The 17,581-nt window shown below is 32.7% G+C and overlaps 3 protein-coding genes across 3 annotated transcripts; 2 read left to right on the top strand and 1 right to left on the bottom strand.

Moving 5' to 3' along the window:
- The first annotated feature begins 4,619 nt into the window (after positions 1-4,619).
- On the top strand, positions 4,620-6,051 carry LOC119636634 (crustapain). Its single transcript, XM_038032120.1, has 2 exons — positions 4,620-4,814; positions 5,371-6,051. The coding sequence occupies exons 1-2, from the start codon at positions 4,776-4,778 to the stop codon at positions 5,569-5,571; spliced, it is 240 nt and encodes a 79-aa protein (XP_037888048.1). The 5' UTR covers positions 4,620-4,775; the 3' UTR covers positions 5,572-6,051.
- A 972-nt stretch (positions 6,052-7,023) lies between these two features.
- LOC119636389 (thioredoxin-related transmembrane protein 1) lies at positions 7,024-8,554 on the bottom strand. The gene is made up of 4 exons (XM_038031704.1): positions 8,168-8,554; positions 7,943-8,104; positions 7,709-7,883; positions 7,024-7,643 (listed from the first exon to the last, which is right to left on the bottom strand). The coding sequence occupies exons 1-4, from the start codon at positions 8,395-8,397 to the stop codon at positions 7,167-7,169; spliced, it is 1,044 nt and encodes a 347-aa protein (XP_037887632.1). The 5' UTR covers positions 8,398-8,554; the 3' UTR covers positions 7,024-7,166.
- A 2,716-nt stretch (positions 8,555-11,270) lies between these two features.
- Positions 11,271-17,575, top strand: LOC119636425 (putative helicase mov-10-B.2; the record flags this gene model as incomplete). The annotated part of the gene is made up of 14 exons (XM_038031757.1): positions 11,271-11,439; positions 11,505-11,677; positions 13,454-13,652; positions 13,723-13,924; positions 13,984-14,281; positions 14,347-14,408; positions 14,492-14,765; positions 14,845-15,143; positions 15,210-16,006; positions 16,066-16,171; positions 16,287-16,563; positions 16,626-16,752; positions 16,819-17,064; positions 17,487-17,575. Coding segments are annotated over exons 1-14 (3,240 nt in total), but the record flags the coding sequence as incomplete, so codon positions are not given.
- Between the last annotated feature and the right edge of the window lie 6 nt (positions 17,576-17,581).

Raw genomic sequence — 17,581 nt, 5'->3', positions numbered from 1 at the left:
GCATAAAGAATCACTGCACTGAAAAGATAAACAAAAACCGGGGCATTCGTCGCACTGATGAGTTATCACTCGTGGCAGAAAGGCCTTTGTATGATTTGCAAAATGAAAATTTTTATAACATATTTGATCTTGATCGCGTTTCCCATACTTCCTTGAACAACTATATGGGATTTTGTATTTGTTAGACATACCTGCTAAAATGTCTCCCACTTAACGACAAGTTATAAGTTCTTACTATTCTTACTATATGTCACGCGTCATTCTTAAACAAAACATGTGAAAATTAAAATTGATAATTTTCCTCGGGGTTTTTAAAACCTCTTCACCATACAAAGTCGCGATACTCATCTCTATCAACGAACGAATGTCCTGTGTAAGCAAAATTTTTATTATCAATTAATTATTTTTGCTTTAAATTTCTTATTACCTTAATTAGTGAAAAACGAGGAAAGAAAAAAAACAAAATTTTAATTATATTTTTTCTGTTTATTTGATTTGTTTTGTTGTTAATTTTAAAGATTTTGGCAACTAAATTTATTATTATACATTTATCTGCATAAATATAAGATTATTTGTATTTTGTTTTAATTGTTAAAGAGAAAAAAAAAAAAAAAAGAAGAAAACATTTATTATAAACTTAAGTATTTTCTTTCTTTTTATTAAAAATAATGAAACGTCATCACATACACATTTAAAAAATGTCTGTAAAATGCATGATGCGTTTCCATTAAATAATTGTTAATGTCTTGAAATTATTCGCTTTTTACACTCACCACCGGAAGAATCAAATTTACAAGTTTTGTGGTGTTCTTCATATAGAAGTGTAACGTATCAAGTCTTCAATTTCCTTGGTTGTCCTTTTGGGGATCAACATGGAATTCAGTATGTTCGGGTTTGTCTGTTACTCCTATTGGCATACTTGAAAAATTTAATTAGTAATGACAAGGGACAAAATATTCTTATTCTTATCCAACGATTCATCCTTTCGGGCGGAGCATTGCTCCGAAATTAATTTTCCCATTATTTACCTCTAAATCCTATGTCAGGCAAAAAATTGTTCTCTTTTGAGTTTATTTGCCTTTAAATCATAGCTAGGCGGTGGTGGTGGGTAAGCAGGATTCGCCTCAAGGCGAATATAGATTGTGTACTTTTTTCAAAGTAAATTTGCATTTCTCAACTTCACCTTAGTCTTCAGTTTAAGAAAATTAAAAATTATTTTCCTTTTTTTCAAATTATAAAGAAAAATGAATGAAAAGAATAATTAATTATAACTGCCATAGCATGTAAATTTTTAAGCAATTAAAAACGAATACAATTGATGTGAAATAAAAATTAAAAATTATTAATTTAAACAATATGCAAACGTATGAAAAAATTTACAACAAAAAATGAAAACTTTTTCAAAACAATAATAAACAAACAACAAACAAAAAGAAAAAACCGAATTCATTACCCACAAAACGTATTATTTCACTTCAAGTACAAAGGAGATCTCAACCCACAAGCAATTAAAGGCGAGTATAAGTCCACCAATGTTAACCTAAAATGAAGATAAGAAACTAGAAACACGTAAGTGAATTTATTAATCAATTGTAGTAAGCGGTTCGGGTCACGCAGCATCTGCTTTACCATTGGCCTTCCCTTTCGGTAAAAAGAAATAAGCTGTCTTAAGAATGGATTCTCGATGGTCTTCATTATTTTTGCTACTACTCCATCACGTACTTGTAGCCCTTCTGCGAAATAATGATCTGGTATTACAATCTTTCTGGCCACCGCAAGCACTGGGATCGTCACCATAATTTGCCTGAGCAAATTTGGGCAGCACAACATTACATTCGGTTCGTCGCACAGCGCTAGTTCTGCTTACCAAAATATATCACAATCACAATCTTCATACCAAGAAAGGTGGGGTTCTTTTCCATGGGAATAAGGCACAAGGGATTACGTAGGCTTTGAAATTTTCAAAAACTCTACTTGATTTATCTGCTAATTTAACTTTTCCAGAAAACTTTTCCGAAGTGAAGGCCCTTAGGAATTTCTCTTATTGCTTTCTATACCACAACTACTTCAACTTTTTTCAAGACCATTTCTAAAAGAAACGGAACTCCAGAGGATTTATTCGTCTTACTAGGCACTTGATCGTAGCGAGTGTTAGGACATTGAGAGATTTTTTCTTCAAATCCCTTAACAAGATTCAGAGGGATCATTGCACGGGTACATTCTTTCATCGAGAGACACGGGTACATTCTTTCATCAGAGATTAATCTATCAAATTCCGAGGAATGCAAATTATTGTTTGAAATTATTGGCCGCTGAGATATTTTTACAGACGGCTAAGGGGGTGAGCTGGGAAAGGCTTGGGTGGTGAAATGGAACAAGAATGAAAATAACAGATTTCTTTTTAACGACCGCATTAAATTTTTTCTTTGCTAAAGTCTTATTAGCGTTTTCACTATCATCCTTGCTCGAAACGGCGGAAGTGTTCGCCAATGGAGGCAAATTGTTATCGTAGTAGTTGTCATCCAGATATTCAAAGTAGTTTGAGGAAAGCTTCTCTTTCACTTCTTTATAGGAAAAATTTTTAATGGCCATAATCTTGTTGATATTTAATTACCATTCCTTGTTTGGACAACACTGGTTTAGAGCGTTGCGCTCGCCTGAATCACGGGACAAGTACATTATCGTTTCGCAGTTTTCGCATTTGGGAGAGTTTCCGCCGTTTAGACACCTTTCCTGCTTGGCCTTACAGAACTTTGAAACACGTCTATATTTACCGCATTGCTTTAAGGTGGGTACGCAGGACCCCACGGGAAGTTTCGAAAAATTGAATCTGATCGCTTTGGGGGCTTTCCCTTTAAAACCAATTTTAATACTCGTTGTGGGAATAAACTCGTCCGTGTTGTTAGGATTTCTTCTTCGAAGCCTAACAGCAGACTTAATAGGATGAACTGACAGAGCTTTTTCGATTATCTCGTCTACACCATATACAATGGAAACGTTGCGAATAACTCGGAACCTCTCCGCGACAGACCTCGGAATATACGCTTTTAAATTTTTGTTACCAAAACCATTGTTACTAAAAAAATTGTTAGCATTAAGAGCAGAGATGAAAATCAATTTTGCTATGCCCCTGCTAACCACTTCAAAATATTAATATTAAAAATTTTTAAGTAATCATAACAGAAAAGATCCATTTTGTAGCGCCGCCCGTTTTTTTTACAAGTCCATTTATGATTTTCATAAACCAAGAAGCTCGTTTTAGTGAAAAACTTATATTGAAAAATTTTATTATACTTTTCTTTTGAAGCACGTTATTTGATACCCAGTGACTCAAACCTGGACAAGCAAAAGACAAGCACTAATTTTACGAGCGCTGATCAATAAAAATGGCAAAATGATTAATTAATTTAGTGTTAAATAGCGTAACTAATATAACTTTTGAAATTAGAAGTTAAAAGTAAGTGTTCCTTCACAATAAATTTCGCTATTGGTTGTTTAATATCTCTTTGTTATAACCTGCAATACTCGTGATACAAAACTTTATTAGGTACGAATGTACGTAACACCCAGAAGGACTTGAGACAGATCCACCGACAAATCGCTTTCTAAATCTAAGCTTTCGGGATCGTCTTTCCCTTCGTCCGTCTGCCCATGTTGTTTCTTTTGCTCACCCTGTTGGCCTGCAGGTCGCAATTTTTCAGAGATTTTGATTGACGATTGAATCGAAAAAAATGAAATTTCCATTTATTGCGAAAAACATAACATCGTCCTAAATTGAAAAAGGAACTGCTAGGTGCATCACAGTCGCTACATGTAGCGGCGCAGCTAGGGAGACAGGCTGATGTTGTTTTAGCTGTGATGCCGGGGAATACTTACAAAAAATCCGAAAGAAAAAAGAAAAAATTTAATATGTAAATTTTTTTCAAAAAATTTTAAAAAATTTCTTTTCTTTTTCAAAAATTTTTTTTTTCTTTTTAAATTGTCGTTTTTCCATTAACACTACCTATAAGGTACGAAAAAATTTTTTCAGCTGCCGTTTGCCAAATGTCATGTTATTTCTAATGTTGATATCAATAGAATGCCTTTAACATTCTTATTGTTATTCTTCTGTTGTTTACGTTTACGCTGATTTCTTTATTTTTGGTTCTAAAACCATATGTTTTTGTTTACCTTTTCCTGTCAAACAATAAGGCAGCACTCCTGCCCATTGTGCTTATCATTTGGGGGTTTTAACAAGAGTAAGACAATGACGCCCCATCACGTCATCCCCTTATAATCTTCTGCTTAGTTTTTATTACGTGTTTTAGTTTAGTACTTAATGCCCGCTCAAATTTACTATCTATTATTTATATACGCCTATGCATACATATACTTATGCCACTATATTTTGTATATTTTACATCAACAAAATATTACATGCATATGTATTGCTTAAATAGATGTAAAAGGCAAATACCCATTAATCCCAGATGTTGGTTTAATTTACAAGAGAAAAAGTATTCTGATTCTTGAAGATAGCTAAAAAATGAAATAAGACTGCACAATATTTCAACAGTTCAAACATCAAAAATTTTCTCGCAGTTCCTACACTCACATGACCGTGACTTTTATAAAATGTAAATTCTTCGTCAAATCCGCTGGTTTTGAACCTGGGTTGGATACCCTGTTTAATATTTTTAACGTAAATTCATTCTAAAAAACAAAGAACAAAGCAGTACTTGAAAACACGTAAATGCAATTAATATCGAATTGAAACATTATTTGTTTTTATAAAAATGACCAGCGTAAGTGACGAAGAATGGATAACTTACAAGGTAAGAAAACCATTCAATAGAAACGAAAGTTTACCAAGTAACCAAAAGCAGAGTATAATCAAAACTTGCTAGATAAGTGCTAAGGAAATGATGAGCAAGTGATTCACTCAGCTTTTAAAGTAAACAAACTAATTTTTAAGGACACAGATATCATCCCATATATGGATATAGCTTTAAAATAAAACTATAAAAGCAAAGGTCATTATATCCGCAACACTTGTACACAATTGTTCATCTGCCTATACCGTGATGTGATCATTTGGATCATACTTGTTGAAAACTCAAAAAGAAACTTTGTATATCGAATAGATTGTAAGAATATATTTATAATCATTACTTCGCTCTTTCTCTCTCTCTCTCTCTCTCTCTCTCTTTTCCGTGGCATTGAATTTCCAAATACTTTTTGCAAAAATTTGAAAGAAAATCTGTTGCTGTCATTCACTTAGCAATTTATACAAGAAGTTCAAGCTTTCTACCTTTTTTCGAGAAATTTTAAGAATTTTCCTTTTAAATTTATACTTGTTTTATCTAAAAAAAAAAAAAAAAAAAAAAATAGGAAAAATTCAACAAGAACTATAAAGACGAAGCAGAAGATAAAATGCGTCGCGAAACATTTGCTCGAGCTAATCAACGAATTGAGGAGCACAATAAAAAATATGAAGCTGGCACCGTAACATATCGTATGGGTCATAATAATTTTTCCGACCATACGGAAGAGGAAATTTCTAGATCCCGTGGGGTCCGTACAGGTCACTAACCGGTGGAGAAAGAAGATTTCATAATGATGACTCAACTAGCCCGTTACCATTTAAAACCTAGGATAATAAGCATTAAACAATAATAAGTATTTTATATTCTTTTGACAAATAATTTTTTTCTATTATTGATTATAATTTTTATGTACATAACGAAAATTACCAATAAAAACTGGGAAGAAAACTTTAAAATTTAAAACGACTTGGCAATAAAATCCAAAAATATCTGAAAAATGAAGTATTCACTCTAGAGGAAATCCTTGACACCCAACCCCTAACTGCAAGCAGTTTTAAACATGATGTCTGCACCTAAGCTTCGCTTTGTGCTTTTCTGGCTTCTGATTCAAATTTATAGGAAATCCATACAGTTTTTATTTTCTATATACATAGCGCTTGGCAGCTGGTTTAGCAGAAAAATTCGAAAGAATTTTGTTGTGCAACACCATAGCTAACTTAAAGTCCCTCAGACAAAGTTTGAAATTTCGCTTTGTTTGAACGAATTATATAAAATCCATAGGTTGCTTTTATATGTTTAACATGATTATACGATTTGTTTTTTTTTTTTTTTTGGCTTCTTAAGCCTTTTATTATTAAGGTTTTTATTTTCGTTCTATCGATTTATCGTTATTAAAACTTACTTTATATGAAGATGATGTAAATTTCATGTTAATTTTATGAATTTAGACGTTCATTGTTTTATTATTAATCAGTTTTTAAAGTTTTTATTTATTAATACATTAAATACTCTTATATGTGAAACTGGATTAGTAAAAGCAGCAATAATATCTAATGGTTCATTACTGCAAATAGTTTTATTTTTTTTCATTTCAAACAAATAATAAGAAAAAATAAACAGAAGAATTCAGTATGCCTGCATGTGGGGACTAAAAGTCCATATATTGCGTTTCTTCAAAATAAGTGAAAGAAATAATTTCAAATAAATGAAATAAATAGCTTTTTATACTAAGAAAATAAAAGAATTCAGTTTGTTATGGTGCTTTCTGTGATGAATTGTGAAAACATTCGCACACGTTGACACATAGGGACTATCAAATGCTAAATGCTCTTATGGTAACTTAAATAAGAAAAATGCGGAAAAATTAAAACCAAATGTGTCGACCATGCCTGCGCTCACAAAATTACAAAAATCTTAATAAGATTATTATGTTTCCTGTAAATATATAAAAACTATAAAAATGAATAATAATCTAAAAAAGCATTAATAAAAGCATTTGTTGCTAATGTAATTTGGGTAAATGATTCATGTGAAAAGAATGTTTCGTTCAAGAAAAATAGTGAAGTAAAGTAAGGCAAATATATGTTTGTATGCGTGTGCATATTTTAAGAATAAAGAACTTCAACTGAAAATTTTTTTTTTAGGAAACAATTTTTTTTTTGTGCGTTTCCTCTATAAGTATTCAAAACACAACGCCAGTAAGTCGTAACTTTGCTGATTTCTGCATCATTTCTTTCTCCCATCAATTTTCATTCGCCCATCAAAGTAAAAAAAAAAGGAAAAATTAAATACCGTTAAGAATTTGTTCGTAAAACGCCGACGAGGGTTATGCATGCTAAAGACGCATTTCAGTTATTTTCCTTAATCAGCTTTGCGTGGCTTACGTTTGCGAACTTCACTGGGACTAGTAGTAGCGGATTTTTCTTCACTCGACTTTTCGTCTTCAATTTTAGCCGCTTCAGTCTTGTTCTTTTCACTGTCTGCGTCGTCCGACTCACTAGGTGAATGCTTTTCCCCGTCAGAAGAGGAGACATCATCAATATCCTCATTTTGTTCCTCGTCCTCACCGGCGCCTGTAACCTCTTCATCTTCTTCATTTTCGTTGATTTCCTCATCCTCGATTTCATCGTTGGCTATATCTTCGATGCCGTTTTGTTGTTTTTCTTTGGCTTCCGAAAAACTCTGTCGTTGAGTTTTTTTAGGCGGATAAAGGAAGTCAATAACACAAACCAACATTAAACCTAAAGCGGCTCCCACAAATATCGTACCGATTGCAAAGAAAGCATAGGCAGCCCAAGTGGGTAAACCATATTCTTCTTGCAAACGAGCATTAAATTCCTTTAAAAAGTTATAGAATTTTTTTCGTATCACGAAATTGGATAAATATTAAACCACTTGCGTACCTTTAAAGTATGTGATAACTTAAAAATGTATGAAAGAATAGACATGTGCACGGTGTCCGGTTTCTTCCAGGCCGAAATGGGCTCCAGTTTGCTCCACTGTTTTTGTTTGATAAAATATATTAAGGCATCAAAATCGCGACTTCCACGATATTGACGAAATTCGCCATCCTTAACACTGTAATTTAACAGAAATTGCAGTTGAATGTTACGTTAAACGAATCCTCGCAAACTTACTGATAAATCGTTGGCAAGGCAGTAACAAAAAAACGTCCACTTAATGAAGTTGAAGTGGTCACATCTATTTTGGCTACGCTAACACCGAGATCCACAGAAGTTACAGCGAATCGTTCCCAAGTGGGAGCCAAATTCTTACAGGCTGGACACCACGGAGCAAAACTAGAAGTTATATTAAAATTTACGTACTTCAGCTATGATCTCGTCCCGTCTACAATTACTTACAACTCGACCATCCATTCTCCTTTTAACATTAAACGCCAATTATCTTCGGTCAATTCTATTACCGCTTCCTTATGCCTCATTTCACCATTACCGCTAACTGTCCCGGTTTCTGGTATGGCTTGTGTTAAAGCAAAAGCAAAGCCGCTCACAAGAAAAATGACTAAAAACGCCCAACAGCGTTGCAGCATCACGCCACCACCACCAGACAAGGAAATGTAAATTTTTTCCATTGCGTTGCCTTTCTTACTAAATTAGTAATATTTTCTCAGAATATGCGAGAAATTTAATTAACTACAAAAACCGGCTAGTTTTGAAAAACTCTTTTCCTTTTAAAAATAAAGTTCCTGCCTAATGAATGTGACTGACGTTATTAAAGGAAAAAAATTCCAATACGTGTGTTATTGTAATACGACATTTAGCAACGCTGGATTCAACTATTATCAAGAGTGCAACTTTTTACAACTCATCAATATCGCAATTGATGCATTATAAGTGCAACATTGTGTGAAAAACTTCTATGAATTATAGCATCAGTGTAGTAGGGGAAAAAGCTAACAGATTTTCATATTAAACATTGTTTTTTCTTTTTATATCCTATATTTTGCCGGAAACATGTAATTATATATATATGGATGTATTTGACGTCCAAATGTCGAAGAGGACTTGCCTCTTATTATGCCGATCGAATCAAAATCATTTGCTGTAACATTTTCTGAATCGATCTAAGCTTGTATGTCTCTACGTGCTCTTGAGAACTAACCAAGTACTCTTGTTTCTATATCTAACAGAGATGGTGGTACACCCATTCTGTTTTTTTCCATAATGTATGGGAACACCCATCGTATTAAAAGTGGGCCAAATCGGTCGGAGCGGAAGCGCGCAGTAAAGCGTAAAATGAACGTAACTTCGTTTTATTTTTTTTTAATTTTTGGACTTTTGCTCGTTACTCGGAAATTATAAAAGTTGGAAGGCTGAAATTTTCTACATTTACTTTACGTAGCACTCTACGCCTTATGTACAAGAATGCAAACCATCCGCTATTATATGTAAGTTCCGTTTTTAGTGAAAAAATCCAGCTTCTAAACTTTTATGATGAAAATTAGAGAAAAATGATGAAATCTTCGAAAACAAAGTAAAATCTGCTAAATGTGAACCACTTCAACTGACGCTTTGGACACCCTCCAATGCAAGGGTTTACATGAAATCATGTGCATTATTGTTAAAATGAGTCAAAAAAAACTAATTATTATAATGATAGTAGAAATCCATGCACGCAAAGGTAGAAACTATGTTTCCGCTTGTTTACAAAGCTTAAAGCGAATTTTATGTTAGTCTCTACTAATGACCCGGTAACGTCATGTGAACTTTTTCCGCGTAAATGGCAAAATTTATTTGCATAACTTTTTTAATTTTTTCATAGCTTTGTTTTAAAACATCAACTTCAAAATCATTTGTTTTCACTGTCAATGTCATCTGCTTAAGATCAAAGATCGATCAAATTGGCCTTGAGACGCACATGTGCAGCCAATCTCAGGACAATCTTCTTTTTCAATGTTGTCCCTTCATTCTTTTAATTTTGAATTATGAAATAAATATGATGGTTCATGATAGGATATCAATGCATTTTACAAGCAGGCAAGCAATAGTATGCATTTAAAAATGTATATATATGAGTATTGAGACGGAAGAACAATAGCTAAGAGAGAGTGAATAAGTTGTAATGCAATCGAAAGTAAAAGCTAAGTCGAGATAGAGATAGAGACAGGTTAAGATAAAAATTAAAAAGTGCGTACCTACGCTATATACAAAATAGGAAAAACCTAAAAAATTACGACAAAATTCGACCTACGATAAAGACAAAGTAAATGACCTACTATTTTGCTTTAGAGATATAATTATGTTCGCAGTGTACGTTTCACTTCAAACTAAAATTTCATATAATAATGATAATATTGATATGATTTTTTTAATTGCAAAGTGGTCCGATTTCTATACCATCAATAATTTGAATAATTATTTTGTTTATAAAGGAAACATAAATTTAATCAAATACCGATTAATAAGTTTTAGATTAACTCGACCAAAAATAAAGTTTGATTTGTGCACCGATGTATCGTTGCAGTTTGTTCCGAGGTTAGAACAATTTTATTATTTTATTTTTTTGATGTAAAACAAATTATTCCAATTTTTCGATATTTATGAATAGATACCTTTTTAAAATCAAAGCAGGTTTTCCTTTCGAGGTCTCTGTTAAGCAAGTCAGTAATTCGATGCTTTCGGAAATTTGATTAATTAATCGAAATATAGAATATTTCAGAATTGGTAACATAAGTTCCGAATTTCATGTTTTATATAAAGATGTTTTTAATCAATTTTTATTTGATGGCATGTTACGCTGTCTTGATGAACTCATCTACTATACGATATACTGACGATATGAATTTACCATTTAATAAAATAAATCATATGTATAGAGATGTTCACAATGGACGATTATTGCGGACTTTATATGCAAATGCAGCTTCATTCGTTTCCATTTGTATTTATTTTCACAGTCCCATCAATTTGTTTCAGACAGAAGAACCGCGAAATAATCGCAAATATTTAAACATTTAGTCAAATTTCATCTAAAATTGTATTAAAAAAAAAAGATTTTACACTAACTCGTGATTATTTCGTTTTTATTCTCTTTTTGGGTTATATTTCAATCTCTACCTCTTGAATAAAATAAAAAGTAGGTGTAGCAAGCTCGACCAAAAGCATTTAATTATGCACTATATAGAAGTACAATATCAATAATGAAGAGTTTATGACGTTAGTAGGGTATTTGTATGATCAGCATTTCTTATAATTGATGAATACAAATACTTCGTTTTTGTTATTGTTCCTATTTCAGGGTATTTCCCTTTTTTTATTTGCCGTTATTATCGAGTCTCACACAGTTTCCAAATATATGTAGAGATTGCAGCGTATGAAAGTCTATTTAATACATCTATATATAACTGTTTTTGCCTTTTTACAAACAGAACAGAACATTGCTGGACGAAAGCGGGCAAACATCGCTATTGCGTTTTGCCGTATCAACTATTTTTTTTTTTACTTATTTATTATTATTTGTGTTGTTATTATAATTACATTTATCGCGTTACTGAGCAACACGGTTTCGAGTTATTTAACAAAAATGTCTAACAGCGATGAGTCAACCGCAACAAACATTTCATTAGTTTCTAATAAATCGGCGAAACCAAAGAGACGTAAATGGAATCAAGAGGGTGGGTAAACCGTAACAAAATTGTTAACACAGCACATAGTTAACATTATCCTTTACCCATTCTAGAATATGAATTGATTGGCGACTTTCTACTTAACCTTTATCATCGTCAAGTGCTCACAAAAAACAAACATGAGTTCAGCGTCCTAAGAAAAGAGGAAACATTGAAAGAGTTTTTAACATTTTCAAAAACTGCTAAAGTAGGAAAAAAATTTGAGAAATTGAGCGATATCGATAATGTAAGTACAGTTATTGCTAGAAACGGGATAAAACGTGAGGAAGCAACAAGTAATTAAAGTTAAAAATAAATTCTTTTTACATATATATATATATATATGTGTGTGTGTGTACATGTGTATGTATATATACAAAGTAATAATTACCCGTCAACAGTTTCATATTTCTATGATAAGTCCACATTTAAAACAAAAACAAAAAAAAATCGATATCTCGATTGGTTTTATTGTTTGGTTTTGAAATAATGGGATAAATACAAAGTAAACATAATTTCCATCTATAAATCATTTTATTTTGTGAAGTGAGTTTATTATAAATCCGAAATGAACACTTTAATATATATAAAAATATGTATATGTACATTCTGACGCGAATTGTTATATGGTAAAATTTTTAAATTATCGTTATATGGCCATGAGGGTCTTGCAGGATCCTTTTCAAAATAATTTCGACTCGAGGCAATAGCACGTATGTAAGTTTTCTCGATGTATGGGATCACAATGAAATGCAAAATTACTTCTTCCAACATCGTTAGATGTTGAAGATGACCTCATAGAATACTTTGATGGGTTGTGTCATTTAAATGTTCCGGTTTGCCATGAAAAAGTTACCACTTCTTCCATAATTTTATTCAACATCTTTGATGAAAGGCGAAGAATAAACTTAAACTTTGCCGGTTGCAAACAAATATTTATTTAAATTGATATTCTAAATTCGCTTAAAACTACCAATTCCAAATTTGGATTTTCAACGAGATGTGGACAATTTGATCGGGACAATCGAAAAACTACATTGATTTGATTTGTTTATTCCCAAAATTTTGAACATTTTTTTTCTACAAATTCAATTTATGAACGAGTGTCACATTACCACGAAAGCCTTCCGTATAAAAGAAATAGAGACGACTGTCACGGCCCGCAGATTTCGTTTACGTTGTCCGGGGTTATATATATTCTTTATCAAAATGCATGTTCGGTCACATAAACTTGATGTGCGACCAAAATATTTTTTTGATGCACTTTGGAATTGTGGAAAATTATTTATTTATGATGAATTTCGGGATTAGTTTAATCAGATTTACAATTACTGTTTTTCTGAGTAGATACCCAGAAATAAGTTACATCTGTTAGGTAGCTAAATCAAGAGCCACGATTCGAAGAGCCATGGTTCGAAAAAGAGATATCTCAATCGAAAACAACAGGGTTCGGCTTGAAGGTCTTCGAAAGACTGACAAATAGATAGTCTAAAGCTTTCTTATAATTCAACCGTTTTACACGTAAGAAGTTTAAGTCTAATGGGTTACACGAGCTTTGACAGAAACATTATTTAATTCAAACTTTAAGCCTTTATGACAGAGCAACGCTTAAATAATATTTTAAAAAATTCGTATATAAAACTTTCAAAGTTCAGCTGTTAAGTCCGGACAAGACCACAGCGGTAAGCATAATTGTATATGTGTATATAGATATATGCATGTGTGCGTGCGTGCGTAATAGCTGCGTTCAAACTTTGAAAGCTAAATATTTTCTATTTTTCAAATAGAGATCTGTGTTTTTGGCAGGGATGCATGCAAACATATATCATTTTCGGCAAAATAAGCAGAAAAAGAAAAGCTTCCTTCAATCGCGAGTCAAACTTATTTGAAAAACGTGTAGAAAAGTGTTAGTACTATACAAAATAATAGTAAGACATTTCCAAGCAACTCCTTAAGCAAAATTGAAAATAAATTCGAGTCATTATTCATCTTAGAAAAAATTTTTTCTATCCAATTGATGTAGTTTGGCGAATTATTACAAAATGCTGGATTTTTAGTGGAATCTTCTGACAAAAGTCCTTTTTATAAACTGAAGAGTTCAACTTTGATCCGTTATCGTAAGAATAAACTTGAAAGATTGGACAAATTGAGAATTAATTTGGACATTAGCAATGGGCAGCCAAGTAAATCTATTGATAACGAAAACAATGCAGGACCGAACGGTAAGTATGACAAAGTATGTGTTTAATTAATTTTTTTTTTAATTGTTTTAATATTAAAAATTAATAAAAGATGAAATCGATGAAAGTTCACAAGTGCATCAGTTACAATATCAAGGCACAACACTGCAGGAAAGAAAAAACGATTTCTATTTAACCAACACCGGATGCGGTATATGTCAAGAAAATTTTGAAACCATGTGCGCGTATGAAGAGCACATACAGAAGCATAGCGACGATAGCGACTTTGAATTCCTAAATTCCTTAAAAAAATTGTGAGTACAACAAGATATCCTATTTATGGCCAATATTCTGATCAAATGTTATTTCTTAGTGAATCGCCGACATTTTCAATGCACTACAAATTCTGTAAAGATTCGCATAAGTTGTGCATTACTTTCGTAAGAACCACTGAGGATAATTTAGTTATTGAAAGGATCATTCTAGTGCAAACTCGTTCTGTAATCTATGCGCACAATCTAAAAGTTCCCTATGAGATGCCCGTCGAGGGATACGACAACTTTTACGTGGACTCACAATTGTTTACTTTGCACGTGGAATACCCGATTGTGTTAGTGTGCCATCTAAAGGAAAGCAAAGAAGTTCGTATCGTTGAGGAGCATCATCTTACGGTAGAGTTGCACTAATGCGTAATTTAAAAAATTCTTATGAACTTTTCATTGCGACATTCTTGCAGATTTCCCATGAGCTTCCTTCCATAAAATTTGGCTATAATCCAAATCATATACCGAAATCGACGTGAGTTGAAAAATTTTAATTTTATATTTAAAGAAAAAACGTATTTTATAAGATTTCGTGTTATTTTGTTTTCTTTCTCTCAGACCCTTTAAATCAAAGTTTGAACTGCCATTTTACCTTCCGCCGAAAAAGGTTGAGGACGCATTAAGCGACGATTTCTTTTGCGAAGCCTTAATGAAAAATTCAAAGGAATTTCGAGAATATATCAAAAATGATAAAATCTTGCAAATATCTACGTACGCTTCATCGTTACAAATTTTATTGCAAATCGAAGATGTTGACACTACTAAGGAATACGATAAATTAACACAACAGAATGTCGTAGTGAACTCTTGTGGTGACGATTATTCATTAAAAGTACGTAAGAAGAACGAAGATTTAATATTACAAGTAATTAAAAAAAAAAAAAAAAAAAAAAAATTGACAAATTTTTTAGTTAAAAGGCAACAAAGTATTTATTGAAAATATTTTGACACCTGTTGATAATGTTATACTAAAAGGAGCGAGAAAAACCTATTACGGTATCATTACGGCTGTAAACGTGAATCGTGTTAGTTTTCGTCGTGATGGCGAAATTATACCAATACACGCCAAATATACAGTCGTATTTCGTCCCTCTCGATTTTCAATACGCCATCAGTATGATGCTTTAAGCACATTAAATTCTAACATGGAGAAATTTCAAAGATTTCTATTTCCTAGCGATGTAAATCCACTTCCAGCAGCTCGTTTAAGGTAAATAATAAATAGTTTATGCTTCAAATTCATATCAGCTTTTAATCGTCTTCTTTAAACGCTTAGTTTGGAATTATATAACAAACATATAGAACACAATCCTGAACAATTCGAAGCCGTTTGTAATATTGTTCAGGGACCACGTCGTGATGCTACGTACATAATTTTTGGTCCTCCTGGCACAGGTAAAACCACTACAGTTGTGGAGGCGATTTTACAGCTATTGAAAAAGTCAAATACAAAAATTTTGGTAGCAGCATCATCAAATGCTGCGTGTGATGAGGTAGCTTTACGCTTATGTCACGCGATGGAGCCATTAAATCTGAGACGAGCTATTGTGCGCATTTACGCACGCTCTTATGAGAAACGCGTCGATTTTATCGATGATTTGCTATTAGATAAGTCAAATATGTACGATTCTCATTTTTTTCCAAGCGTTGAGGTACTACATATGTACCGTATTGTTGTTTGTACACTGTCAATAGTCGCTAAATTAGCTATGGGCGGTTTCGGTGAAGGATTCACTCATATCTTTATCGACGAGGTAGCTGCTTGTACGGAAACCGAAGCACTTCTCGCTATAGTAAATATTGCTAACAATGCAACCAGCTTAATAATATCCGGCGATCACAAGCAATTAGGGCCAATTCTGCAATCGACGCGAGCCGAGAATCTAGGTTTAGGGGTCTCTTTGATGGACCGGCTTATGGAACGTGAATGCTATCGTTCTAATGATGATACCAGGGAATATAATCGTTCAATACAAACACGCTTGCGTTTGAATTTCCGTTCACATCCAGAGATTGTGAATCTATTTAGCGGCTTATATTACAATCATACATTAGAAGCAAAGTCTAATATAAGTAAGTTGCATATTCTTCTCCAGCAAATTTTTGTTATGATTTATGTTTTTTATTATCAGGTGATGTTGACTTAGCCAAAAAGTGGCATCAAACGCCCAATCATGAATATCCCATAATATTTCACTCTGTTAAAGGTTATTGTGAACGGGATCGCCAATCAGTAAGGTTTGTACATATATGTACATACGCGTATAGATATATATATATATATGTATATATATATATATGGGTATATGTAAACATAATGTCATCCTACATTACTATGATTGGTTTTTTTCAGTTTATTTAACTTGGTAGAATTGAATGTAGTTATGGATTATGTTAAAGACTTCTTATACTATGGTATCAACGGTGAGCCAGTTAACGAGTCCGATATTGGTATAATTTCGCCTTATAAGAAACAATATCAATGTATACAGGAACAATTGAATTTACGGAAATGGTTTAAAATCGAAACAGGGGCAGTGGAAAGTTTTCAGGGTCGCGAGAAACCGATAATAATTGTTTCTTTTGTACGATCAAGAATGGAAACTTTGGGCTTCCTTAAAAATCCAAGAGTAAGCAAAACTGTTATCAAAATAACATCAAACTGTGTATGTATTGATATTAATTTTTAAAGCGTTTAAATGTAACCATATCTCGCGCGAAATCACTACTCATACTAATTGGAAATGCGGAAACATTGAGCATGAACGAGGATTTTGCGCACATCATAGACATGTGTCGTCGGCATGGATCTTTTCGTGGTGAGGAATTTAAAAAAAATCCAAACAAATCGTTTCTTAAATCTATGGAAGACTTAACACTTCAAGAGCAGCAACAATTTAACGTAAAAAGAGTAACGAAGAATAGACATTACGCTTTCGTTAAAAAAAGAGGATTTCAAAAATATAACGCATTGGCAGGAAAAGAAGGGGGTGACGTCATAGAGCAAGCCAAGAATAATAATAGTGACATTAATGCCAAAAGACGGTCAAGACGAAGTGGCTACGAAAGGCGGCAACGAAACGTGAAGAGTGCCAACGTTAGTACGGATGATGCTAAGTCTGTGGAGAAACGTAAGACTTTAAAGTTAAATTGCGTAACTAAAAAAATAGATCATTAGTTTTGTTTGTAATATTTCATGTTTTGTGCAGCTTTTTTTTTTTCTAATTAAATGTGTCTCGTTGTTGAACACACACAAGCACGCGTACACCTATCAGCAAACTCATATAAAAAAAAAAAAAAAAAAATTATAAAATTTTTTTTGAACAATAAGAGAAAGTGTTGACTGTATTCAGTCAAGTTTGTGTCAATTTTTTCCCTCATTATACTTGAAACTTTAGAAATAAAGTGCATTTTATTTTCGGATTCATAAATTGTATACTAATTATTGTAACATTGGTTGTGGATTCAAAAAAGTAACACCATAGCTTAATTTCTTTCCTTTTTTGTTTTAATTCCCTTCTTCTAACAAACTTTGCACTTTATTTGTTTTCAGAAGGCAAACTAAACGTTACAAATATAGAGAGTATATTTAATGAGTTGCCAAAGGTACCACAACTGGTTAAAACTGCTGCGAATAATGAGTCAAAG

The sequence above is a fragment of the Glossina fuscipes genome, unplaced genomic scaffold (genome assembly GCF_014805625.2).
Source record: "Glossina fuscipes isolate IAEA_lab_2018 unplaced genomic scaffold, Yale_Gfus_2 28, whole genome shotgun sequence".
NCBI classification, from domain to species: domain Eukaryota; kingdom Metazoa; phylum Arthropoda; class Insecta; order Diptera; family Glossinidae; genus Glossina; species Glossina fuscipes.
The sequence above is the reverse complement of the archived record's forward strand: the minus strand, read 5'-3'. Positions and strand labels throughout refer to the sequence as shown.